At 53.0% G+C, this 24,596-nt stretch overlaps 1 protein-coding gene and 1 long non-coding RNA gene across 9 annotated transcripts; one reads left to right on the top strand and one right to left on the bottom strand.

Moving 5' to 3' along the window:
* The first annotated feature begins 216 nt into the window (after positions 1 to 216).
* LOC114894511 lies at positions 217 to 3,137 on the top strand. 2 transcript variants are annotated; one of them, XR_003793243.1, is made up of 3 exons: positions 217 to 249; positions 853 to 1,052; positions 2,505 to 3,137. It is a non-coding gene; the product is annotated as an uncharacterized LOC114894511 (long non-coding RNA). The 2 variants fall into 2 exon arrangements; XR_003793242.1 differs by lacking the exon at positions 2,505 to 3,137 and adding an exon at positions 1,358 to 1,765.
* A 1,879-nt stretch (positions 3,138 to 5,016) lies between these two features.
* On the bottom strand, positions 5,017 to 24,162 carry SEZ6L2 (seizure related 6 homolog like 2). 7 transcript variants are annotated; one of them, XM_029221555.1, is made up of 19 exons: positions 24,092 to 24,162; positions 23,554 to 23,668; positions 22,521 to 22,652; positions 21,546 to 21,845; positions 21,062 to 21,201; positions 20,577 to 20,778; positions 16,019 to 16,204; positions 15,128 to 15,296; positions 14,326 to 14,489; positions 12,400 to 12,600; positions 11,808 to 11,946; positions 10,774 to 10,970; positions 10,460 to 10,654; positions 7,917 to 8,108; positions 7,641 to 7,832; positions 7,120 to 7,158; positions 6,820 to 6,937; positions 6,597 to 6,693; positions 5,553 to 6,125 (listed from the first exon to the last, which is right to left on the bottom strand). In XM_029221555.1, the coding sequence occupies exons 2-19, from the start codon at positions 23,630 to 23,632 to the stop codon at positions 6,096 to 6,098; spliced, it is 2,772 nt and encodes a 923-aa protein (XP_029077388.1). In that variant the 5' UTR covers positions 23,633 to 23,668; positions 24,092 to 24,162; the 3' UTR covers positions 5,553 to 6,095. The 7 variants fall into 7 exon arrangements, with proteins under 7 accessions (XP_029077392.1, XP_029077388.1, XP_029077387.1 ...); XM_029221559.1 differs by lacking the exon at positions 24,092 to 24,162 and having other exon boundaries at positions 5,017 to 6,125; positions 21,546 to 21,635; positions 23,554 to 23,886; XM_029221554.1 differs by lacking the exon at positions 24,092 to 24,162 and having other exon boundaries at positions 23,554 to 23,886.
* Positions 24,163 to 24,596: the final 434 nt, after the last annotated feature.

The following is a 24,596-nucleotide window of genomic DNA, read 5'->3' as shown; positions in this document are numbered from 1 at the left end:
AGCAAAGGAAGGAACTTAAAAGGAGAGGTCAAAAGAGAAGGAGGCCTAGGTAAATTTCTCTACTTTCCTTTCTGCGGAGGATATGACTCCTGAAGACAAAGATAAGGAGAAAAGATCCCGCCCTCCCGATTCTTTGCACCCCCGAGAGGCCAGGTTATTTGGCACAGCCCACACTTTTTCTTCCCCGCCCCCTCTCTCTGCCCCCATTTGCTCTCACAGGCTCCAGGCAAAAAGATGACAGCCAGAGAGGTTGGAGGGCGGCCTCGGGTGGGCTTGCTTCTCGCGTGCCCCTAGTGGTGGGAGGGTTAGGTGTCAGGCTCCACCTTGATCTTCCCAAGTTTCTCAAGGCCACTGGCGCGGGGGTCACTGCCCCCAAGGAGGGACCTAAAGGGGGTGGAGGAGAGGCCGGAGGAGCGAATGCAACAAGCTGGGAAAATGCCCTCCCAGCTTTGGTTCTAGAATCCCTACTCTCCCTGAGGTGCTGCTGAACCTCCGCAGACGCCAAGGTTTTTATAGCAACGGGTAGCGGCGCCGCTCCCGGTTCCCCTCTTTCCAACCTTCCTCCCCAGCTCCCAAGTCCCCTGTCCCCCGGCCCATAAAAGGGCTCCTTATAGACCTCCCCGTCTCCCCTCCTGCCGAGTAGCCCAAGATTTCGACCCATCTGCCAGGTCGGGGGCGGCAAGTGGTCTGCCTTGTCTTGGGAAAGGTCTTGGGTGGGAAGAAGGGAAGAGAGGCCCCTGCTGGGCGAAGTGAGGGGGGCGGGAGGCGGGTGTTGTGGGAGTCTCACCTCCTCCCTCCCCCAGGAAGACTTAAGGCAACGATTTCTTTTCTTTTCTTTTTTCTTTTTTTCAGAGAGAGAACTGACACAGTTCTTCAAGGCCGCGGGGAATGGTGGTGTGTTGGGTTTGGGAGAAGTGGGCTGGTTTCTCAGCCTAACCTGAGCTTCCGCTGTCCCCAGGGGGATGGCATCCACTGCTACAAGGAATGTGGAGAAAATGGGCAGCGGGCAATCCCAAGCCACAGACTCTGCAGCCTGCTTGGGTGGAGGTCCGGTGAGCATTGGAGAGGAGTTCTTGGGGTGGGGGTGAAGTGAAGTGGAGAGCTCCTAGGCTTAGGGCACTGAGACCGCCAGCCTGGAAACTCTAGCCTCAACCCTGAGCCCAGAGCCCCCAGCACTACGCCCCTGAGGTCCCCAAAGGCTGCCCTCCACTTCCAGGACCTTCCAGGCCAAATTGCAAGACCCAGCCGTCCAATACCAGACTCCTTAGACCCAGAGCCCCCAGCCTGGGAGCCTCCAGACCCAGGACTCCCATGTAGGAACTCCCAGGCTGAGCCCCTCTGACTTTCCCTTTTCCAGAAGGTTTCCCATTCTGAGGAATTCCTGACACAGATCAGCACAGAACTCACTGACGAGGCCTTGTTTGTCGCTGCCTACCACATGAATCCTGTGCCCATCAAAGAAAAACAGACACAAGACCAAGGGACTCAGATATCCAAACACGGTGAACCCCACGCCAGGACCCTTCTGTCCAGAGACCCTCCGATACCACTAGTTCCAGTCCCTGCTTCCAGTTATGCCAGCCTCCTCATTCTTCCTGGGGCTTGGCAGGCACGCTCCCGCCTTTGGACAGATTATGTGTGAGGGGCCCCTGGGAACTCCAGGTGGAAATGCTCTGTAGACAGTTGGGAATATGGCTTCAGAACTCAGTGGCAAGGTCTGGGCTGGTGATAGAGATCTGATCTAGGAGGAAGTTGGCAGTTGAAGGGTGTGCAGTTGCCCTGGTGGGGGGTGGGGTGGGGGGATGGAGGGTTGTGCAGAGTGAGAAAGACGAGGGGCGCTGAGGATGGAGCCTTGGAGAACCTCTCCAAGTAAGGGGTTGGCAGAGGAGGAGAGAGGGGTTCATGAAGATGGTAGAGAAGGAACTGACAGCAATGTTTATTTTATTTTTTTTAATGACTTTAAATTTTATTTATTTATTTTTGGCTGTGTTGGGTCTTCGTTGCTGCACACGGGCTTTCTCTAGTTGCGGCGAGCGGGGGCTACTCTTCGTTGTGGTGTGCGGACTTCTCATTTCAGTGGCTTCTCTTGTTGCGGAGCACGGGCTCTAGGCGCGCGGGCTTCAGTCGTTGTGGCACACGGACTCAGTAGTTGCGGCTCGCAGGCTCTAGAGCACAGGCTTAGTTGCTCCGCAGCATGTGGGATCTTCCCGGACCAGGCATCTAACCCGTGTCCCCTGCATTGGTAGGCGGTTTCTCAACCAGTGCACCACCAGGGAAGTCTCAGCAAATGTTTATTGAGTGTCTGTTATGAATAGGGAATGATGGGTAGATTTGTGGATGGATGGAAAGAGAATGGTGGGTGGATGGATAGATGGATAGGTGGGGAATGGTGGATGGATAAATAGATGGATGGGGGATAGGGGTTGGATGGATAGGTGAAGGATGGAAAGATAAAAAGACATGAACCTTGAATCTAAAGTCAAAAGACTCTTACTCTTTTCTAGGGAGCTCTGCCTAGCAACTTGACATCTGGAGGATGATCCCAACTCTGGTGCTGCTCTTGGCCTCTCGTGCCCTCTCCCCGCTCTGTTCCTCTAGAACATGCACCAAAGCTCCTCTTTCACAACTCATTCAACAGTTTGGTTTGGGGGCGATTCCTGGTCATGAGCAACATCACCCCTGAAGCCTCCAAAGGGTTCTGGAACCATCACACACCTCTCCACCCTCAGCTAGCAAGGACACCACCAGAAATCAAAAACTTTAATAAAGTGACAGAGATCCTTCCCTCCTCTCAGGCTGGGCAGTGCTCTCTGCGGGGTGATGTGGGAGGAGTGCCCCTCCCCCTTTTTGCCAGATATGTGGGCATGTTATTTTATTTATTTATTTCCTATTCCTTTTTTTTTTAATCATCTTTATTGGAGTATAATTGTTTTACAATATTCCTATTCCTTTTTTTTTTTAACATCTATTGGAGTATAATTGCTTTACAATGGGGTGTTAAGTTTCTTGGGCATATTATTGGAATGGCTTTTTTTTCTTTTTGAGTGATTTTTCTTTTTTAATTTTTTTTTTTTCACAGCACCACATGGCATGTGGGATCTTACTTCCCAGACCAGGGATCAAACCGGCACCCTCTGCAGTGGAAATGGGGAGTCTTAACCACTGGACCACCAGGGAATTCCCCTGGAATGGCTTTTTTTTTTTTTTTTAAATAAATAAATTTATTTATTTATTTATCTACTTATGGCTGCGTTGGGGCTACTCTTCGTTGCGGTATGCAGGCTTCGCATTGCAGTGGCTTCTCTTGTTGTGGAGCACGGGCTCTAGGCGCACGGGCCTAGTAGTTGTGGCACGCGGGCTCTAGAGCACAGGCTCAGTAGTTGTAGTGCACGGGCTTATTGCTCCACAGCATATGGGATCTTCCTGGACCAGGGCTCGAACCCGTGTCCCCTGCATTGGCAGGTGGACTCTTAACCACTGTGCCACCAGGGAAGCCCCTGGAATGGCTTTAATTCAGGCAGATATCAACCTATTCTCCATCAACCTGTTGGCAGAGATGAGTTCATGGGTCCAGATGCAGCCTCCCAGCCAAACTCCAGCACCGTAAGGTGCCTGTGGCATCTGAGAGGGTCCACCTTTGCTTCTGAGGAGCCCCTCCGGCCACCAGTGTCAGTGTTGAGGTCTCCCCTCCACGTTTTGGAGCCGCATGGCTATGGAACATATCATGCCTGTTACTAACCAGAAGGCAGTGCAGTAGGCTTTGTGACGTTTGCATTTAAATCCCAGTCTGGCCACTTATTGGAGCCTCGTAAGGAAGTCAGTTCACATCTCCCAGCCTCTGTTTCCTTATCTGAAAAATGGGAATAATTGTCCCTGTCTCACAAGGGCCTTGTGAGAGTTAAAAACATAATGCATACAAAGTGCTCATCACAATGCCTGGCACAGAATAAATGCCAAAAAAACTTAGGCTATTATCAAGGTCGGTTTGCCTCGTGTTCTAAAATCCAATCCTCTTTTGAGTGTCCTAAAAATGTTTCATTATATTTAATTATAAAATTTTAATTAAGGAAAATTCAGTTGATTTGGAGAAAGACTTTAAGACAAACAGGCTGAGGCTTCCCTGGTGGCACAGTGGTTAAGAATCCGCCTGCCAATGCAGGGGACACGGGTTCGAGCCCTGGTCCGGGAAGATCCCACATGCCGCGGAGCAACTAAGCCCGTGCGCTACAACTACTGAGCCTGCACTCTAGAGCCCTTGAGCCACAACTACTGAGTCCGCATGCCACAATTACTGAAGCCCGCGCTCCTAGAGCCCATGCTCTGCAACAAGAGAAGCCACTGCAATGAGAGGCCCAAGCACCTCAACGAAGAGTAGCCCCCGCTCGCCACAACTAGAGAGAGCCTGCGCGCAGCAACGAGGACCCAATGCAGAAAAAAAAAAAAAAAAAAGACAAACAGGCTGTAAATTCTCTATAACGTTCAAAAGTAAAGTAGAAAAGGACACCCATGGGAAACCAAACAAGCTCATTGTTTATGAAAAGCTACAAATCTAATACTTGGTAGACACATAACAGCAGATATGCTTAAAATGCCACAAAGGGGGCTTCCCTGGTGGCGCAGTGGTTGAGAGTCTGCCTGCCGATGCAGGGGACACGAGTTCGTGCCCTGGTCCGGGAAGATCCCACATGCCACAGAGCAGCTGGGCCCGTGAGCCATGGCCGCTGAGCCTGAGCGTCTGGAGCCTGTGCTCCGCAACGGGAGAGGCCACAACAGTAAGAGGCCCGCGTACCGCAAAAAAAAAAAAAAAAAAAAAGCCAAAAAGGACTTCCCTGGTGGCGCAGTGGTTAAGGATCTGCCTGCCAATGCAGAGGACACGGGTTCGAGCCCTGGTCCGGGAAGATTCCATGTGCTGCAGAGCAACTAAGCCCGTGTGCCACAACTACTGAGCCTGCGCTCTAGAGCCCGCGAGCCACAACTACGGAAGCCCGCGCGCCTAGAGCCCGTGCTCCACAAGAAGAGAAGCCACCGCAATGAGAAGCCCGCGCACCAAACAAAGAGTAGCCGCTGCTCGTCACAACTAGAGAAAAGCACACGCGTAGCAACGAAGACCCAACGCAGCCAAAAATAAATAAATGCCAAAAAGATTGGGGGGAAAAATGGTACACTTGGATGGGTACAAGATTTCTCAAAAGGGGGTTGACTTTTAGGTCAACTGGTCATGAAACAAACTGAGCGCTGTTTGTCACCTGCCAAACAGTGAAGGCGGAGAGGCAGCTACTGTCATTTATCACCCAGCTAGAAGAGCCTGGAAACGCCAAGCCCTGTGGAGAGACTGCTGAGGCCAGGAGTGGGCCCAGCTGGTCCTCCAGAGGCTGAGCCCAAAGTCAGGCTTTTTGACCCCAGGCCAGCCCCTTCAACACTGCCCTGTGTGCAATCTTAAATTTCCATCTTTTTCCCCAAGTGTTCCTCTCTCCCCAGCCCTCTTTCCAGAGAGGCCACCATCACCATCTCCAGTGCTCTGTGACCCACCTTCCCACACCCCACCAGCCCAGTTACAAATGGAGATTTTCTGTTTATTGCTCAAAAACGAAAATCCAGAAGCAAAGGTGGGGAGACTGTGGGTAGGGGACATGGCAGGAAGGGGGTAGGGGCCTTGTCCCAGCTCTCCCCTTCATCCCTCTTCTTCTGACCCTCCAAGGGTCAGCGGTTAGGCCCAGGGACAGAGCATCTGGGAAGGGCAGAGCCTTCATGACCAAGGGAACAGCAGAGCTCTTGGGTAGTCCTTGTGGGATGCCCTGGGCTGGAGGGTCCCCAGGAGTTGCATCAGGGGCTGAGTTCCCCTCCTAGGGTCCAAAAGGGGGTAGAGTGAGTGGGGAGCAGGCCCCTTGTTTGGCAACTGAGAAGAGGACGCTTTGGGCACAGGATGCTGGTTTATTTACTGTAGGGTCCCCAGGGCCATCAAAGCCCCCTCGTGGGACCAGGAGATTATTTACACAGCAGGGAGGAAGGGAGCCAGAGGCCAGGTCCTGTACTCCTTCCTGCCCAGAATGAGGAGAGGAGGGGCGTCCTGGGTCCTGCAGCCTTAGTCTTGGTGTTCAGATGGAAACTTCATACTCTCGTGTATCCTGGAAACAGAGAGATGGCATCAGTCACTAGAATGGGATGGAGGTGGAGGAGGCATCCACAAGGAAGGGGAAAGACTCTGTGTTTTTAAAATAACATAGATCACTGGGAGTTTGGGGACCATGGGGTGGGAATGGGGCTGAATCTGGCCAATGGGTGTATTTGGTTCATCCTACAGTATCTTAAAGTCACATAAAAATCTAAATTTCTGGATTGTCTTGAACAGTTGGAAGGTCTGGCAGTTGGGCTTAGGTTTCCTCCATGGACTGGATGGGGTACAAGCTTTCCAGTTGGTCACAGTCCTTACCACTCCCGATTGGCCCACCTGACTTGGCTTTGTTCATTGACGTGGCCTTTGTAGGCAGCTGAGTTTGCAATTCCCAAGACAGATATTACAAAGACTTTGAGAGAAGGTTATAGAGTCCCAGGGGAGCTGAGGGATGTGGCACTCCAGGGGTAGGGGAAGGGCTCACCCCAGCTTCATACAGTGGATTGCTGAAGTCTGACTCCACCGTGATGGGGCTGTAGGAATGGGAGCCTGAGAAGCCGAAGAGGGATTTTCCCTGTAGCCTGGGAAAGGAAGGAGATAGAGGGGCTTATCGAGAAGTGAGCCCCCAACCCCCCCTCACCCGGGCTTCTGTGCCAGGCAGGCAGGACGTCTGCCCTGGCCAGCAGCTCCCTGAGTTATGTACTTACTTGGTGTAGTATATGTAAACGCCACTGCCGAGGACGATGACCAAGCCTAGGGGCAGCAGAATGGCCAAGGCGAGGTTCCCACCCTCTAGCTGCCGTGACGGGTCGGTGGTCTGGCTCACTGGAAGGAGGAGGAGAGGCCAGTGATCTGGGGCTGGGCCCAGCCCTGGGCTCTCCCAGCCTCCTGCCCTGGGCCCTGAACCCTGGGCCTCACCCCACCGGGGGCCTGGCCTCCTGCCCCCGGCCTCTGCCTTGCCCTCCCAACTTGGCCAGGCCTGGGTCTCCACCTGTGCCCTCACTGACCTTCCAGTTTTCGGTTGTCCAGGAGCTCCTCATAGGCCACTGCAGGGAGAGGAGGAGGAGGGGACGGGGTCTGAGCCAGGGAGGGAAGGAGGCTGGGTAGAGGGCCGGGAGCCCAGTGGGGCCGGGCTGGACAGCCTGGATTCTCTGCCCTCTGCTCAACCTAAACTCGATCCTTCCCTTGGGGACAGGGGAGGAACAGTCAGAGCAGGGCCTCGGTCCTCCTCCTCCAGACCCCTGGGCAGTCTAAACCAACCAGGTCTGTAGGATTTGTCAAAAATACGGAAACTGAGACCTATTCGGAGGGCAAGGGACTGCCAAACCAAAGCCCCCTCTACTACTTCCCTTAGGATAATTCCATGACCTTGAACTTCTCCAGGGCTTTTGGCTATACCTCTGATAATTAGAGCCCATAGAAAGTGGATGGGGAGCTCGGCAGGGTCTCGAATTTGCTACCTGACTTTCCCAGCCCTGTCACATCCTGGACACTGCTGTGCCCCCTCCTGCCCTGCCTGCCCAGGCACCTTTGCAGAGTGGGGGCTGGCTGGTCCACTGTGAGGGGTGCCCGGGCACACAGGTGATGGTGACCTCGCCAATGAGCTCAAAGCCCTCATAGCAGAAGAAGCGCAGAGACTCGCCCGCCTGGTAGTGATGCTTGTACAATGTCTGATAGCCGTTCTCTGGCACCCCGGGGTTCAGGCACGGCTCGTACTTCACTGCAGGGAAGAGGTCAGTCATGGGCCAGCTGCACCGTTGAGCAGGCCACCCAGCCACCCATCCTAGGGTGTCCCCAGACTCACAGGCGCACTTGGGGACCCGGTCGCTCCACTTGGGCGTGCCCGTGTCCCGGCTGTAGCAGGTGAGCACGGCCGCCCCCTCCAGGCTGTACCCCGGCAGACAGCGGTACTGGACGTGGGAGCCAACAGGAAAGCCGGCATCTGAGGTGGTGCGGTGCCCGTTGGTGATCTCACCAGGATCGGCACAAGTCATGACTGTTGGCAGGAGGGCAAAGTCAGGGGGAGCCAGGCCCTTAAAAGATCTGCCAGAAGCTTAGAGCTGGGAGACGCCTGAGTCGTGGGCCATCTCCTCTGGGCAACACTCTGCACACACCTCCCACTCCTTCCTCAGAATGAACAGAGCAGGAGTTGGAAAACTTAAAATTCAATGCATTTTACATAGCAGGTTTCTTCCAGAAAACAGAATGTTTGGGGCAACCTGGGCCCCCATCGTAGGGTGAAATTTGAAATATTGAACCACTCAACCAGAGCAAACCAGCTAAATCCCAACCGTGTCAGCCCTGCATGGCAAGTCATCAGCAGCAGAGCAGCTGCCCTCTTCAGAGGGGCCCAGACCTCCTGCTCCCCTCATTCCCGTCATCCCCAGCCCCTTCTGCTCACTTGTATTGCCTGCCTGGCCTCTGCGGGCATTTGTTTACAACCTTGCTGTGGAAGAATCCCAATCAAAGCCATTTCTTATATATAGACCTGAGCAAGGCACCTCGCTAAAATGTTTTACAAACATGATATCATACACCCTGATGATCTCAGAGAGGTCAGCGTCACTATCACCTCCCTTGGGGCTCAGGGCTCAGGGCAGTCAAATGACTGGTCTGTGGTCACTCAGCCAGGGAGTGGCAAAGCTGGAACTGTTCAGGGTCACAGCCAGGGAGCACTGGGCTGAGATTCAGAGACTTAGGGCTCAGCTCAGCTGAAGGCTCCATGTGCTGCCTTGGGCAGGGTCCCTACTGAGTCTTGGGCAGTTGGGCTACGCCCTATCCCCTCTGGGCCCCGCTTCCATCCCTTCTTGTCCCTGCCCCGTGCGGTCTGGGTTCCAGATTGGACATCCTGTGACTCCTTCCAGGGATGGGGAGCTGTGTCAACTAGAAAGTTTTCCTTGTGTCCAGTCCAAATCTGGCTTCCTGAAACTTATCCTCATTGGTCCCACCGTTGCTCCTAGGGGCCAGGTGAAAGACCTACAATCCTATATCCTGGTGACAGGCTTCCAGAAATTTGGAGGAAGTGACAAGATGCCACCCTTTTCTGCTCTTCTAAAAGATAAATTCTCCCAGCTCCTTTGAATGTCACCTCCTCTGTGAAATCTCCTGCTGTATCCCTGGGACAATTAACCCACCCCTCTTCCTACAGCCCTTCTTCATACTTATAGCAACTACTACTTACTCACTGTTTACCTGCACCAGGCACTAACGTGAAAAGCTTTTCATTTGCTTTTCACAATCCTCTATTCCTACTTCACTGAGGAAGAAGCCAAAGCCTCAGAGATGTTAAGTGCCTTGCCTGAAGTCACCCAGCGGTTACCACTCTAATATCCTGAGTAAGTATCTGTCCCTGTCCCAGACTGTGAGCTCTGTCAGGGTAGGGAGAGTCCCCAACACCTCCGCATAACTCCAGCCCCAACACATCATGGGACTTTAATAACGGAATTAAAATAAACCGACGGGCTTCCCTGGTGGTGCAGTGGTTAAGAATCCGCCTGCCAATGCAGGGGACACGGGTTCGAGCCCTGGTCCGGGAAGATCCCACATGCCGCAGAGCAACTAAGCCCGTGCGCCACAACTACTGAGCCTGTGCTCTAGAGCCCACGAGCCACAACTACGGAAGCCCACATGCCTAGAGCCCATGCTCCGCATCGAGAGAAGCCACCGCAATGAAAAGACTGCGCACCGCAGGATAACGAAGAGTATCCCTCGCTCGCCGCAACTAGAGAAAGCCCTCGTGCAGCAACGAAGACCCAACTCAGCAAAAAATAAATAAATAAATGAATAAATAAATAAATTTATTAAAAAAATAAAAGTAAATAAAATAAAATAAACCGAGCTCTCTGACAAGCCTAGGCCACTGCAAAGTGACTCCCCATAATGTCAAGGGTTGGGGACTGAGAGACTGGAGCAAGGCCTAGAACAAGAAAAGAGATGACGGGGCAGGCGGGGGGGGGGGGGGGGCAGGGGGGCAGGGGGGCGGGACTCAGACTGGGCAGAGGCAGGGCCAGGAGACGATGGGGGAGGAACCCAGAAGAACCAGGTTCAGGACCCAGAACAGTGCAAGAGAGAGGGATGCAGCCCTGGGAAGATGAGAGTGGGGACCAGAGGGTACAGTTTCGGGACACCGAGGAACAGAGGAGTGGAACCCACTGGACATATGGTTGGGGCCTGAGGAAGATCTAGGCAGGACCTCGAGCGAAGGGATGGGTCCAGACAGAACAGGGGCGGGAACAAGAACATACGGAGGCGGGGCGCATAGGGGGTGGGCGGAGCCCAAGCAGAGCCGTGAAACCCAGGTGGGCAGGGGCGGAGCCACGAGAGGATTAGGGCGGGGCCCGGGCTCACTCTTTCGGCAGGCGGGCGGCGCTGCGCTCCAGGACAGGTCCCACTGGCAGGTGAGAATGTCCGACCCAAGCAGCTCATAGCCAGGCTCGCACTGATAAGTAAGCACAGTGCCCCGGATCAGGTCCCCGTGGGAAGCCGTCCTCCAGCCCCATTCCGGGGGCGGCAGCTCGGGGCACGTGTCGTTCCTCGGGACCTCTGCAGGGGAGAGACGGCGAGTTTGGAGGCTGTCCTGCGACCCAGGGCGCCATTCCAGCCTCGGGGGCCTCTCTGACCTGGGGGACCCCTTCCCATCTCGGGACCCTAGGCCTCGGTACCTTTGAAGTGCAACACGAAACCCTGGCCCAGGCCCGGGTTTGGAGGTCCGGGCGGTGCCTGGAACTGCAGCGTGAGGTCGGGCCCAGAGGAGAGGAGGCGGCGGCGCGGTTGAGGCCCTCGCAGCTGGGCCAGGACTCGGGCACTGGGACCGTCCCCATCGAACAGTGTCAGCATATCCCCTTCGCGCACATTCAAGCTGGAGGGAGTGGGACCAGACACGGGGGCTGGGTTACGATCGGCCCCTCCCATCTGGTTCTGCCCAATCACTAACTCAGCTCATTAGCAACCTTGCCTACTCTCCAGTCCCGCCCTACATTCTCCAATCCCAGGCCTCAGTTTGGATCAGTTATGGGCTTCTCCTCCACGCTAGTCGCTCCAGGTTCCATTTGGTCTGTGGCTCCTCCCGGCTCCTGCTTCCCAATCCCCAACCCTGATCATTGTTGACGCCTCCCACTTCCCAGTCCCTCCTCCATCACCAGATGATGCACAGCCAGGCTCAACTCCAGCTCTGACCAATCACAGACCATGCTCATTACCACCCAGCCCAACTCTAGGCCCCAACCGAGTACATGCTTTTTGAGCCACGCCCACTTCTGGTTCTGTCCAGGCACATGACCGCCTCACACCAAAGTAGCTCACTGGATTTCCCGCACACCCATGCCCACCTTGTGTGATGCCGCTGATGCAACAGCTTGGGCCTGGGTCCCTGGAAATCACTCCAGGGGGGCCTCAGAAACAGCCAGAGTGAGACTTCAGGCCAGAGCCCCTTTTTCACAATAGTCCCCGAGGAAGGCTGCATTACCCCATTTACTTGTCCAAGGTTGCCTGACCAATAAGTGATTTGTACCTGGGTCTACCTGATGTCCCACATCCCTATCCTGAATCCTTAGCCACTTCTTTCATCCGAACATATATTCACCGAATCTCGTGTAGACACTCGAGCCAGCCAGGCTCATAATGCAGGCCAGTGTATTGTCATACCACACTTGGCTGAGCCCACACCCATTGCACCCTCTGCAGTACCCAAACATACATCTCAACTTGAAGCAAGATGCGCTTCTCTTCCTGGACATGCAGACCCCACACGCAATCTTGGCCGGGGCTATAGCTTTGGGGCCAATCCGGAGAGAGGACCACACCAGCTGGCTCTGACAGCTCCCCTCCACACATGGCTAGGATAGAAAGGGTGTCAGATTCAGGACCCAGGTGGGCATGCAGTCTCTATTTCGCTACGATCCTCACCACTCCCAACTGTGTGCACCAGACTGCCTCCCCGGTTTCCTATTATCTATTACCCACCTGATTCTTGCCACGTCTAGTCCTGTTGTGTCCAATCCCCCGCCCCACTCTTAACTAACCCCGCCCAGTCTCCAGCCTATGCATTACCACCCAATCCATGACTTAGCCCAATCTAGCTCTTGAAGATATTTGGGTTATGACCCCTGAACTCTGTAACAAGCCCATCAACTGCTCAGCTAAGAAAACTAAGCCTCTGAAAGGGACAGAGATTGATCCTGAGTTTACTAGGTTCTCCTTCCTGAACGGCCTTCCTAGGATCCCCAGCTCAGGGGGTAGTCTGTGAACTGAAGGATGTTCTGGGGAGGCAGGGAAGGCGGCACGCTCACCCTTGCAGGCTGGCTCTGTGTCATTCCAGTGGGGTTCTGTGGGATCCACACATTCGATGGCATTGGGGGGGCCAGGGGGCTCCAGGGCATATCCTGGGAGGCACGAGAAGGTGGCCAGTGCCCCTGGGCGGTATTCAGGGTCCGTGGTGGTGACATTGCCATGTGCCAGGAAGGGGGCAAAGCAGCGATCTTCCTCAAAGGCTAGAGAGGAGTCAGTCACAGGAATTAAGCATTAGGACAGGCCTCCAAGGATCTCAGACTGGGGAACCAGGCTGAATTCCAGTGTGGTTTGGCCCCCCAGTGGGCTATTTAAAATGGAAAGCCTTTGGGCTTAGCTTTCACTTTCCAGTTTCCCCCAAACCCTAACATTCCTCATTCACATATTTATGTTAGCTCCCCGGCCTCTGGACAGAAACCCCAAGGTCAGTCAAGTCCCAGCCACTATTCTACAGATGAGGACACCAGGTCCACAGACAAAAAGCCATGTGCTCCATGTCACACAGTAGGGCAGTGGCAGAACCAGACCTCAAGCCCGGATTCCTTGATTCCCAGCCAGATACACTTGGCTCTGGAAGCTGCAATGGAGTGGGGGGAAACGGTGCCTTTGGAGACCTGGCTCATGTAGGTGTGTTCGCTCCTCAAAAATAACCGTTGGTTTCTGATCAACCCTGATTATCCATACTGTGGCTAGAATCCAAAAGTGAGGCAAACACAAAAGCTACTCAGTTTTAACTTTGGTCTAAGTCAGCAAAAAAATTAACATTTGTAGAGTGTTTTAGTTTTTGCCCATCTGATCATATCTTAGACTCAGGTAAGGCTCAGGTGCCTATGATACAGAAAGAGTCTGAAACCCATGGAGCAGCAGTGGCCCACAACCATGGAGACAGGCCTCAAACCTAGAAATTCTCTTTGCACTCTCAGAATCTAAAATGCAATTTATTTTTCAGATCCACTCTTCTGTTTCACCATTACTTAACCTGATAAGGTGTCATGTCCAAATCCTATGCATCCATCAGGGCCAAGTGCCAATTCCCTTTCTCCCTTGATTCATACCAGAAACTAGCCCCTCCCATCTCTGAGCATTTTACTTGCTTTGTCTCTTTCCTGCTACTGTTTACACAAATCCTCTGCTCCAGCCACAGTGAAACTCTCTGTTTCCCAAACATAACAGGCTTTTCTCTACCTCTTTACTGTTGCTCACACTGTTCCTTTCACCTGAGATGCTCATTCCCAATCTTCCTCTTTTAAAATTCTCTCTATCCTGTAAGTCCCAGTTCAAATGCCTCCTCCCATGATCACTGACTTCCTTCCTTCCTACCTATCCAGCATCCAGTCCCCTTTGTCTGTTAACAGCACTCCTATTTTCATTTTGGGTCACATGTCCTCCCCACTTCCAGTCCATGAGATTCAGTTGGAGCCAACCAGGGATGGCCATGTGATGTGGATCTGCCAATCATAACACTACCTGCCCCTAGCTACAGTGATTGGCTCAGGCATAGATAGATGACCTAAGCCAGGGCAATGAAAGCCTTTCCTGGCATTTTTGTTAAAGCTCTTAGGAAAGTGGTATGCTTTCTCTCTGATGGGGTTGCTAAAGTTGTTGGTATGTAAATCTGTAACTGCTAGGTACACAACAGACTGAAAGTCTGCCTGAGAATGAAGCCAACCGAGAGGAAAGAATGGAGAGATTTAAGTAACTGGTCTCTTGGCTGTGTACCTGGATCCAGCCACACTTGAAGCTTAAGTAGAAAAGACCACCTCAGGGAATTAGAATGTGTCCTTGTCGATTTGGGATGGGGAGACAAGTCAGTTTTCAGGAATCCAAACGTGGAGATAAGCAGAGATGGATTATGTGCTTGTGACCATGCCTGGGCGTAGGAAGAGGGGAAGGTGCGGCAGGTGGGGCCTCAGGGGAAGGGCAGTTACCTTCAAATCGGAGGCTTAGCAGCAGGGGATTGGCAGGTGTCTCTGAAAGCAGCTCCACATAGAGGGACTGGGCATCACTGATGAGACCCCGCTCTGGGACATCATCCATGTCCGAGTCATAGATCACCGGGGATAGGGGACTGCCCCCTGAGCGCACCATCAGCCTGGGATGGACAGAGGTGGCCAGGAGCTCAGCTTCCCCTCAGAAGCTGCCTCACCTCTTGCCTGCTCTCCTAACTTAATTTCGTAGCTATTATTTTCAAACATTAACTATATGCCATGTACTCTTCTAAGCTTTTACACATTTTATCTCACTTAATTCTCACAAGAACCCTTGAGTTAGATACTATATTATCCCTCATTTTATAGATGAGAAAATTGAGGCACAGAAAGAGTAAGTAACCTGTCCAGCTACACATAGCAACTAATGTCAGAGCTGGGATACTAGTTTGCTAGATAAAGAGTGAGAATAATGATGATGACGTTGGCAAACACATTTATAGTGCTTACTGTGTGCTAGGCACCATTCCAAGCACTTTACATATCTTAATGCATTTGTCCTCACAGAAACCTTAAGAGGGAGGTACTATTATCTCCATTCTACAGATGAGAAAACTGAAGCACAGAGAGGTTAAGTGATTTGTCTCAGTTTGCACAGCTATACTGCCTAAGAAAGGGGAAGGACTAACCCGCATTTGACATAGATCCCAAATGGGATTCCCCCCGCGTCTGTCTGACTGTCTATTGCAGCCTCCCTATTTCCTTGAAGTGAGGACCTCTGACGCAAGGCCCAGACCCTCACCGGTCGTTGTCCTCATCCAGGGAGACTCTCTCAAAGTGTAGGTGCAGCCGGCGTCCCTCAGCTGCTTCGATGACCCAACGGCAGGTGAGGTTGGGCCCTGCCGCTCCCCCAGGCTCAGGGGACACGATGCGGCCAAGTGTAGCGTTGTGGATGGTGCCACCACAGGATGCTGTGGACGGTGCAGGGGGGCAGGTTAAGGTGACTTGTCCTTTTCCCATCTGCAGAGCTATTGCACCCACACCTTTGCCTGGGACCTGGCCTTGGGATGACCTCTGCCCTACAGGCTCACCCCAGGACTTTTTTCAGGCCACTACCAGGTGAGGAACCAGCCTTGGAATAGAAAAACCCTAGGATGGACACCCCCCTCCCCCAGGATGGAGATTCCATCAAAATGAAGACTCCCCAGATGTGGACACCCTGGGGTGGGGAGTTATGGGGAAGTCCCCCAAACTGAAGCTCTCAGATGGAAAATACTCAGGATAGGATCCCAGGATGAAGACTCCCCAAATGGGAACCCTCCAGGAATTCCCTGTGGTCCAGTGGTCAGGACTCTGCGCTTCCACTGCAGGGAGCACAGGTCTGATCCCTGGTCAGGGACCTAAATTCCCACAAGCCATGTGGCATGGCCAAAAAAAAAAAAAAAAAAAAAGGAACCCCCACCCCCCACCCCGAGGTGGCACTTCCCCAGATGGTGAGCCCCACCCAAGGATGGAGACTCCAAGGATTGAGACCCTCAAGGTGAAGAGCTCCAAATGGAGACCTCAGGATAGGGACTCTTCAGGGTAAAAACCCCTTCAAGATGGGTGTTCCCAAAGATAGAGACCCCCAAGGTAGGACCCTCCAGTGGGGCTCCCAGGACAGAAAACCACACCTATTGTGGTAGAGACTCACCCATGCAGCTGGGGGGTTCACTGCTCCAGGCTGGCCGGGTACCATTGAGGCAGATGAGGGTCTCCTCACCCTGCAGCTGATAGCCCGAATCACAGTGGAAGATGGCAGTGCCTCCAGGGTGAAGGTCTGTCACACTCACATCCCCATGGGCTGGCCGGGGAGGGAAGCCGCAGCTCAAGAGGTAGGCTGGATCAGGCAGGGCAGGAGAAAGAGGATTCACTCTCCCAGGCCATCCTCTCTCACTGGTTCCCCAGCATTTCCTCCCCTCTTTCCAGGTCCCCCTCACTCTCCAGGGCACAAACTGGCTCCATACTGGAGTCCTTACATGGACACACTGTCTCATGAAGAGGTAATGTCAACATCCCTTATCTCCCCTAATCTTTGTAATCTACCCACTTTGGCCCCCATTTTACAGATGAGAAACCTGAGCCTCAAAGAAGTTTTGGACCCTAGCACCCATTTACTGTGTGAACTCAGGCAAATCAATTGACCACTCTGAACCCCATTCAGCTCTAATAATAGCAAATAGTATTTGCAGAGCTTGTTCAGCTTCCAAAATGAGTTCACGCAGTGCTTTTGAGGTAGTCAGAGAAAGGCTGTGACCCACTTTCCAGGGGTGGAAGTTGAGGCTCCAAGTTATTAAGTGACTCAGATCATTTTCTCCCCTCCACACACACAGACTTTCTTCCACTGGGGTGTCACTGTGGTATTATACCCTCAGCTTTCATCCAGAGGAGTCACAAGAAACTCCTTTAGAAACAGACTATACTGTCATTAAAGACCTTAATACCCAGTGTCCCCTAAATGAATCCCCCAGTGAAAGTGAAGTGCTAGGGAAAGCTTTGCTTTCCTTAAGGAACTGGTTTGTCTTTTTTCCTGCAATGAGAACTGTGTAATCTCTCTTTTCATACTGGCTGCTAGGAAGCCCAGAACCAGGTTGAGCCTTGTCCCTAGTAACAATGGCTTGTCTATCCACATTCTACTTTTTTCAAATTTAATAAGCATTATCTGGTGCCAATTTTTCTCTTTTTTTTTCTTTTTTTTTTTTTGGCTGCGCCACACGGTTTGTGGGATTTTAATTCCCCAACCAGGGATTGAACCACGGCCCTTGGCAGTGAGAGCGTGGAGTCCTAACCACTGGACTGCCAGGGAACTCCCTCTTACTTATTCTATTTAATCTTATTGTTTGCATTCTTTTTTGAAAGCCTCCTGAAATTCTTGTGGAAACATATGAGATAAAACAAACAAATAGAAAGTGACTTGGTAATCAGTGATAGACTCTGAACTTGATTCTGACAGAGCTCTGTGTTTCTGTTTAAGACTAGGCAGAGTTCTTTAAGAAGGGCTTCCTGGAGGAAGTACATCGAAGCTGGGTCTTGTACGAGGGGCAGGCTCTGGTTAGCAGAGGGTCCAGCTTGCCTGGGCCTTTGCTTTTTCTGACTCTCCAGTCCTGAGTGATTCTGTAAGAGACCTGGTCTCTCCCTGTTTCAAAATTCAACAAGCATTTCCTTGGCTGGGTCCTAGGGTCAGAGGTGAAAAAGACTGAGGCCTTGCCTTCAGGAGTTCATGGTCTACTAAGATAGACATAAAAACAGCCTTTTAGAACACAGGGATTTAGGAATTCCCTGGCGGTCCAGTGGTTAGGACTTGGCGATTTCACTGCCGGGCAGGGGTTCAATCCTTGGTCAGGGAACTAAGATCCTGCAAGCCGAGCAGTGGACAAAACAAACAAATAAACAAAAAACAAACCAAAAAACCGCACAGTGATTTGAATAAACTTTAGCCTCTGTGATGGCTCTCCAAGACCAACAGAATCAAGTCTGAATGCTTTAGATTGACATTCAAGCTCCTTCCACAACCAGTTCCAGCCCAGCCCATCCAGCTTCAGTTCTCAGCACCCACGGCCCATACATCTCACACGATACAGTTCTGTGACTCCTTACAGTCCCACTTCCATAATTTTCCACACAATTTCCCCTACCTGAAAGGCTCTCTTCTCACTGTTCCTCATCTTTCAAGGAGTAACTTAAGTACCACCTCCTCCAGGAAGTCTTCCTGACCCCTCCCCTTTCCCACAGAGTTAGTTTTTTTTTTCTTTTTGCCTAAACACAATCCACATGCATAATTTTATCATCACATTAACACCTGCCTATTACCATTGTGAGACTGAATCAAATGTTTTTTATTTTGTCTCCTAAAAACCTAGCCTAGCTGATCAGTTGATGCCGCCAAGAGGCAATGTGGAACAGTGCAAAGAGCACTGGATTTGGAGATGGGCAGACCTAAGTTCCAGTTCTAGTTTCACAACTTATTAGCTGTATGGCCTTGAGCAGGTGACTTCACCTTTCATCTGTAAATGGCAATAACAATTCCTATCATTGAGGATTGGCCTTAAAGAAAAGAAACCTGGAATCAAGCACCTGGAACATAGAAAATACTCAGAAAATGTTAATCGCCCCCCCCCCAGCTTCAATTAATAAATGACCAGGGGTCAGGGACTTGGAGATCTGACTTCTGACTCTGCAATGAATTTGCTGGTGGCTGAGCAATCCATATGAGCTTTGAGGCTTTTTCTTCCTCTTAGAGATGGAGCTGACAATGGCCACCCCCAGGGCTGCTGTGAGAAGCAACCAAAACAAGAGTTGATGAAAGAGTTTTGTAAATGGGAAAGTTTGCTGGACTTGGGGTGAGGGGTGATGGAGCCTTTGACCTTCCAGAGAAGCTAATGAGGCCACTGTGGACTGGAGGGCCCAGCCAGTGCAAATTGGGAAGGGCTTAAACAGGGCCTCCATCCCAAAGGTGCCTGCAGAAGCCGCAGAGCAGGGAAGACGGAGGCAGGTAATGAAGGCCCATTTATGCAATAGCCCTGCTTCCTCAAATGTTCCAGTTCATCTAAAGAGTCCTATTTTCAATGCCCTAGGGAAGTGGCTGCTTAAAGGAGCCAGCAGGAAGCCATCCTATAATATCTGAAGCCCAGCCCTCAGCTCTGGGCCTTCAAGGCATGCCCTTGCTCCCCAACAACCGGGCCCTGACCACCAACTACATGTCCCCCGGCTCACTGGTCTCTCCACGAGTAGGTCTGCTGCTGGGCATCTCCACCGTGCATGCCTTACCTCCTGGGGCAAGTCTAGAGCAGAGGCCTCAGGAGAGGCTGGAGAGTGTGTGAGGAAGGGATACGGGTTGTCTGTGTCCTGGATAAAGTCACAAGGGATCTGGTGTCAGCAGAGCTCACAAGCGGGCAGCAAGGCCATGAGGTGAAGTGAAGGGGACACTGGCCCAACACACAGTTCCCTCTCTGTTTCTGAGCAAAGGAAGGGACTTTGGAGACGGCAGCAGTGTCTGGAATGGGACCTTGGGCTGGGCCCCTTGCCTCATGTACACGTATATGCTAGAATGTACATTGCATCGTGGGAAGGTTTCCATACACACAGGCAAATATGGATGTACACGTGTGTGTAGGCTGTCTGTGGGTGGGTGCTTGCAAATGCAAGCATGCGCAGATACATCCCCTCCTTCCTACCCCCAGAAGTCAGCAGGATCTTTTTAGGTCACAAATCTGAGGCTGTCACTATCTTGCTTAAAACATTTCGAAGTGTCTCCTCCTCCCCTGCAGGATAAAGTAGTCCAAGGACTCCTCACTGAAGCTGGTAAGGCCCTTTGTCATCCAAATACAACCTACCTCCCAGTCTAGCCTCTTGGCCTACTTCCCCAGCACTTTCTGTGCTTTACTGTAATAGCAATGACTGACATTTTCGAGCCCTCACTGTGTACCAGACACTATTTTAAGCACTTGACGTGTATTGATTCATTTGATCTTCCTAATAATACCACAAAGTAAGTATTATGATCCCCATTTTTCAGATAAGACAATGCGGCACAGAAAGGTTAAGTAACTCACCCCAGGTCACACAGCTAAGACAATTCTATCTTCCATGCTGAATTACCTCAACTCCTCAAGGGGGTCACATTTTTTTCTCCTCTCTGGGTCTTGGAATGTGTTTTTCCATCCATCTAGACATCTGCCTTCCTCTTTCTCTCCCTCCCACCCTTCCCCTAGCTAACTCATCTTAGGTGTCAGCTTAGTCATCACCTCCTCCAAGGAGGTGTCCCCATATTCCTTATAGGGGAAATTTAGGTCCCTTTGATAGTTGTTCTCTCTGACAGTGGTTCCTCCATCATAGGGATGGGGGTCCTTATCTCACTGAATTATAATTATCCTGATTATTTGTCCAACTCCCTACCTAGATTCTGAGTTCCCTTTACATCTGGCTTGTTTATTCTTCTCTCCAAGGATAACACAGGGCCTGTATGAAGTGGGCACTCAATAAACATTTGCTGAGTGAATGGATGAATTGTCACTTGGATGTGTGCACACCCAGGCACAGGTCTGTGAGTGTGTGAGATAAGTGTGTATAGGTCTCCTCCGAGGATTCTGCCCCCCATGGTCCTAGTCAGGAGGAAAAGGCCCCAACATTACCCTGTGCTTAGAAGGCTCCTGAAGATGTTCCCTGTGCCCAGTGTGGCCCCTGCCCTCCCACCAGCACTCCGAACTCCTCACCCTGATAGTGGATCCTGAAGCCACCACCCCTTGGGACCCGTGGGCTCTGGAAGTGCAGGAGCAGCCTGTTGGTTGGACTCCGAAGGACCTGTCCTTCTCCCAGCATGGAGGAATTTGCCAGGAGTCGGGGGGCCAGTCCTGGGGAACCCCCACCAGCCAGCACCAGGAGTTCCTCCTCCCGAGACAGGTTCAGCGTCTGCACCTAAAGAAGCCAGACCCAGACCCGCCAGGGAAGTCAGCCGGGGTGTGTGACCCCCTAAGCTCCCCCGCCCCTTGCCTTCCTTTTCCCTGTATGTAGCAGACCAAGAACCACGGTAACGTTGGCCAAGTTGTAGAACTTTAGGAGAGTCTGTGAGATCCTCAGAAAATAGGTCCATCTGAGTCAGAAAACAAGTTCTCTGGCTCCTAGGCCCAACCCGTGCACACCCCTGGGCCCGGAGGGAAGGGCTGGGAGGTTTCACAATCATATGCTTAAGTCCAGTTACCTGGATCTCAATGCCGTAGCCAGGGTAGACATGGATGCTGTATGTGCAGTCCAGGAGCCCCAAGGTTCGGCTGGCCGCGCTCCCTAAACCTGGAGACTCCACATGCCCTTCACCTTCGGAGATGTTGTTATTACACAGAACTAAAGAGATATAAGTGCTGGGGTTGAGAGAATCTCTGTGTTCTTGCCCTCCCAGCCAAGTAACCCTGGGGGTCCTCATCTGTCTTCTCCCCAGCACCCCTCACCATCTTTATCCAATGCTCACTCTCCCATCTGTGCCCAGAACTCCCTTCCTCAACTGTCGTAAGACATAAGACACATAGAACAGTGCTGGCACATAGTAAGGGTGTATCAACGCTAGCCTTTATTATAATTAAGCAGAAGGCCCTCTCCCATCTAGACCCCTTCTTCTTCCACACGTTCCCGGCAGCCTCTCCCCCATCCACACCTTCCTCTTCTCCCACATCCCCTTTCAATCGCCTCACCTGGGCTGGTCACCGTCGTGGTGACAGTTGTCGTGGTGATGATGGTGGTCGTGGTCTCCTCCTCTCCTCCCTCAGGCCCGAGGGGCAGGCCTGGGGAGGCGGGACCGGGAAGGGGCGGGGCCGTAGTTCCTGGGGGCGGGGTCAGCAGCTCCGGCGCGGTGGGGCCTGCCCCCCTGCCCTCCTTAGGGGTTATGGCTGTTGTCAGAGGCCCTGTGCCCGGCTCAGTGGCCCGTGGCAGGGAGGGTGCTGCAAGAGTCTGGCCGGCTGGAGGGGTGGCTAGTGTGGGGTCTGGATCAGATCCTGGGACAGTGCGAGGGAAGTCAGGAAACGGGAGGAGCACATTGATGGGCCTCGGTCGGGGATCAGGGCTAAGAGACACTGCGAGTTCCCCACTGAACCCAAAAGACCTCCCCCACGAGGCGCAGGACCCCCACCTCTCCCTTCCCCACCCAAACTTCCCCCCTCCTCCCAAGGCTTCCACAGCCTGCCCCCCAGCCCCTTCTTTTCTTCTCTCTGTCCAGGCCCTTCCACTCTGACAGTCTCCTTGAGCTTCTCTCTCTGTCTCCCCATTCAGATCTGGCTCTCTCTCCCGGTTACCCCTTTCTCTTTCCTCTTTTTATTTTGCACTCTCTAGAACTCTTGGTCTATGTTTAGTATTCTTATCCCTCTCTGATTTTATGACTCTAGGTCTACTACTCTCTGCATTTCTCTCTCTTTCTGTGTCTCTTTTCCACTCTATCTCTGATTCTGGCTCTCTGAGTTTCCATCTGTCTTTCTATCTGTCTGTTTTTCTGTGCTGTTTCTTGATCATTCTACCTCAATTTCTCTGGCTCTCTGACTGTCTATGTCCAGTTTTGACTCTCTCGAACCATCTCTCTCTGTCTCTCTGAATATCACTGGCCTGGCTCCCCATCTCCCTGAATTAATGTCCCTCCCTCTGCCTCTATGTTGCTCCTGCCACTCTGGGGGCCTCACCCGGCAGGTAGCCCATTTCTGGGCCTCTCCTCAGCAGGGCTCCATGGAGCAGCTCTGCCAAGGCCTCAGAGGCTACGGTGGGGGTCTCATTTCCAGGCTCCGGCAGTGCCTCCTCCTCCTTCAGGGGCAGACCTGGGAGATGAAGTTGTGCGAGCTCTTCCACTGCCCCACACTCCTTCCTTCTCCAGAAAGATCTTTTCCAGAGCTCTTATTCTCTCCTCAGTCAGCTGGGCCAGCAGGAGCTCAGAGGGTCCCAGACTGGGCTGAGAGCCAAGATTGGAGGAGGGGCTCCCAGCTGCCCATCACACTCCTATCCCTTCGTCTCTCCCTTTTCCCCCAGGCTGTGTGGGCCTTCGGTGAGCACCTCGGACAGAGCCAGCAGGGCAGAGAAGAGGCAGGGCGCTACCTTCATTTTCCCCTCAGTGATGCTCTCCCCCCAACCCCGGGCCTCTGCGGAGGGTCTGGCAGCACCTCCCAGCCCTTGCTTCTGCAGTGTCCAGCTTTTTCTCTGGGTTTCTGTCTCTGCAGTGTGGTCCTCCCTCTCTTTCTCTGCAGCCTCTGCCCCCTTCCCTGGAGTCTCGCTGGGGGGTCAGAGTTGGGGATTGACTATCTAGCCTCTGCGCACTGCCTCTGTTCATCTGTCTTTGTCCATACGTCCAAGAACATTCGTGTGTGCTGCGCCTGGCATCTCTCCCGGCACCTCCATCTCCCACCCTGGTACCCGGCCTGCTTCTGCCGCCTCCGCAGACATCCCCCCCACCCCGCCCCGCCACAACGTCCCCAGCCCTTCTTCCTGGATTTAACCCCTGAGACGCTGCTAAAAGCTCACCTCATTAATTTCCCCAACTCCTCAATATATGGGGCTAGGGGCTCCAGGTGCAAGCTGGAAAGCCCTGGCTTGCCCCTTCTCCGTCAGCTGTGCCCCTCCCCTCCCCCAGGAGCTCAGAAGGCGCAGGATGTTCGGAGAAAGGAAGGTATAGGACCCAGCTGGGGGCCTTCCCGGGGGCCCACCCCCACGCACGCAAGTCCTTACCCTGAATCCAGGGACAGCTCAGCAGAATTAGGAACAGCAGCTGGGGAGGTGGCGGATGCTGGGCCCTGGGAGCCCCCATGGCGACTCACACCAATTTCTCTCCTCTGCGCCTCTCCTAAATAATCTAGCTGTCACCTTTCCTCCGTCTTCTTTTATCTTTCCTATTAATTTTTTTTTTTCCTACTGGCAGCAAGGGAGACAATGTCTCTGCCTTTGGGACGGAGGGGCAGAACTGGGCTGGGGGTCTCCTGGAGCCCACCCCTCTTTGGCCGGTCTCCTCTGTCCTCAGCTCTCCTGTCTGCGGGAGAGGGGGCGCGGCTCCGGCTGCAGCGGGTGGGGCCAAGAAGGGCGAAGGAGCTGGGTCGCCTGGGTTACCCTCTGGCTCAGGCACCTGGGTCCGCCAGGCTGGCTGGATTCTAAGCCGGGGGAGTGGGTCGAGGCAAAACAGCTTCCGGGGACCTAGGGTGTGGTCGAGGATAGGGAGGGTCCCTACTGTGCTCTAGTGGGGCTTGGCGGGGAGAGGAGGGGGTTGCAGAACCTGGAGAGCCGAGGCTCGGGCACTGGAGCTGCGGGAGGGAGAGCTGAGAAAGGTTTCGAGCCCACGTCAGATCCTGGGGACGGGCGAAGGGAGGGGCTTGGGATTTATTTGGGGGCTGTGGGGGGAGGGAGGAGGAGGAAGTGCAGATGGAAGAAGGAGGGACCACATGAGCCAGGGTCTTAATCCTCACTCCCACGGCCCCTAGGGGAAGTGAAGACAACTCTGGTCCCAGCAGTAATTATGACCCCTCCCCCAACCATTCCAGCACATTTGGAAACTGAATGTTCTCTTCCCAGGGTGTTGAGGGGCAGCATAGCTGGGTTTGCGCTTGCTCAGCGCCCCCAATATGCCCCCGGCCCTCTTCCAGACCATTTCAGAGAAGCTCATGTAGAATGCGCTACCTCCCCCTCCAGAAGAATGACAAGTTCCTACGTTTGTGAGAAGTCTAAGGGGTGACAGGCCAGGATCTGGGGAGGGGAGAGCCCTCCTCTTACGTACAACATGA

The sequence above is a fragment of the Monodon monoceros genome, unplaced genomic scaffold, assembly GCF_005190385.1.
Source record: "Monodon monoceros isolate NGI ecotype Baffin Bay Population unplaced genomic scaffold, NGI_Narwhal_1 Super_Scaffold_13, whole genome shotgun sequence".
NCBI classification, from domain to species: Eukaryota; Metazoa; Chordata; class Mammalia; order Artiodactyla; family Monodontidae; genus Monodon; species Monodon monoceros.
Note: the sequence above shows the minus strand (reverse complement) of the source record. Positions and strands in the feature narration are given on the sequence as shown.

Bases quoted from the DNA above. Each gene is read 5' to 3' on its own strand.
- SEZ6L2 (XM_029221555.1), bottom strand. From the start codon at position 23,632: ATGGGGGCTCCCAGGGCCCAGCATCCGCCACCTCCCCAGCTGCTGTTC. The intron at 10,971-11,807 runs GTATGTTTGGGT...CACTCCCTCCAG, and splicing joins ATCTTGCTTCAAGTTGAGAT to CTTGAATGTGCGCGAAGGGG. The intron at 6,938-7,119 runs GTCAGTGAGGGC...TCCTCCTTCCAG, and splicing joins GGACAACCGAAAACTGGAAG to TGAGCCAGACCACCGACCCG.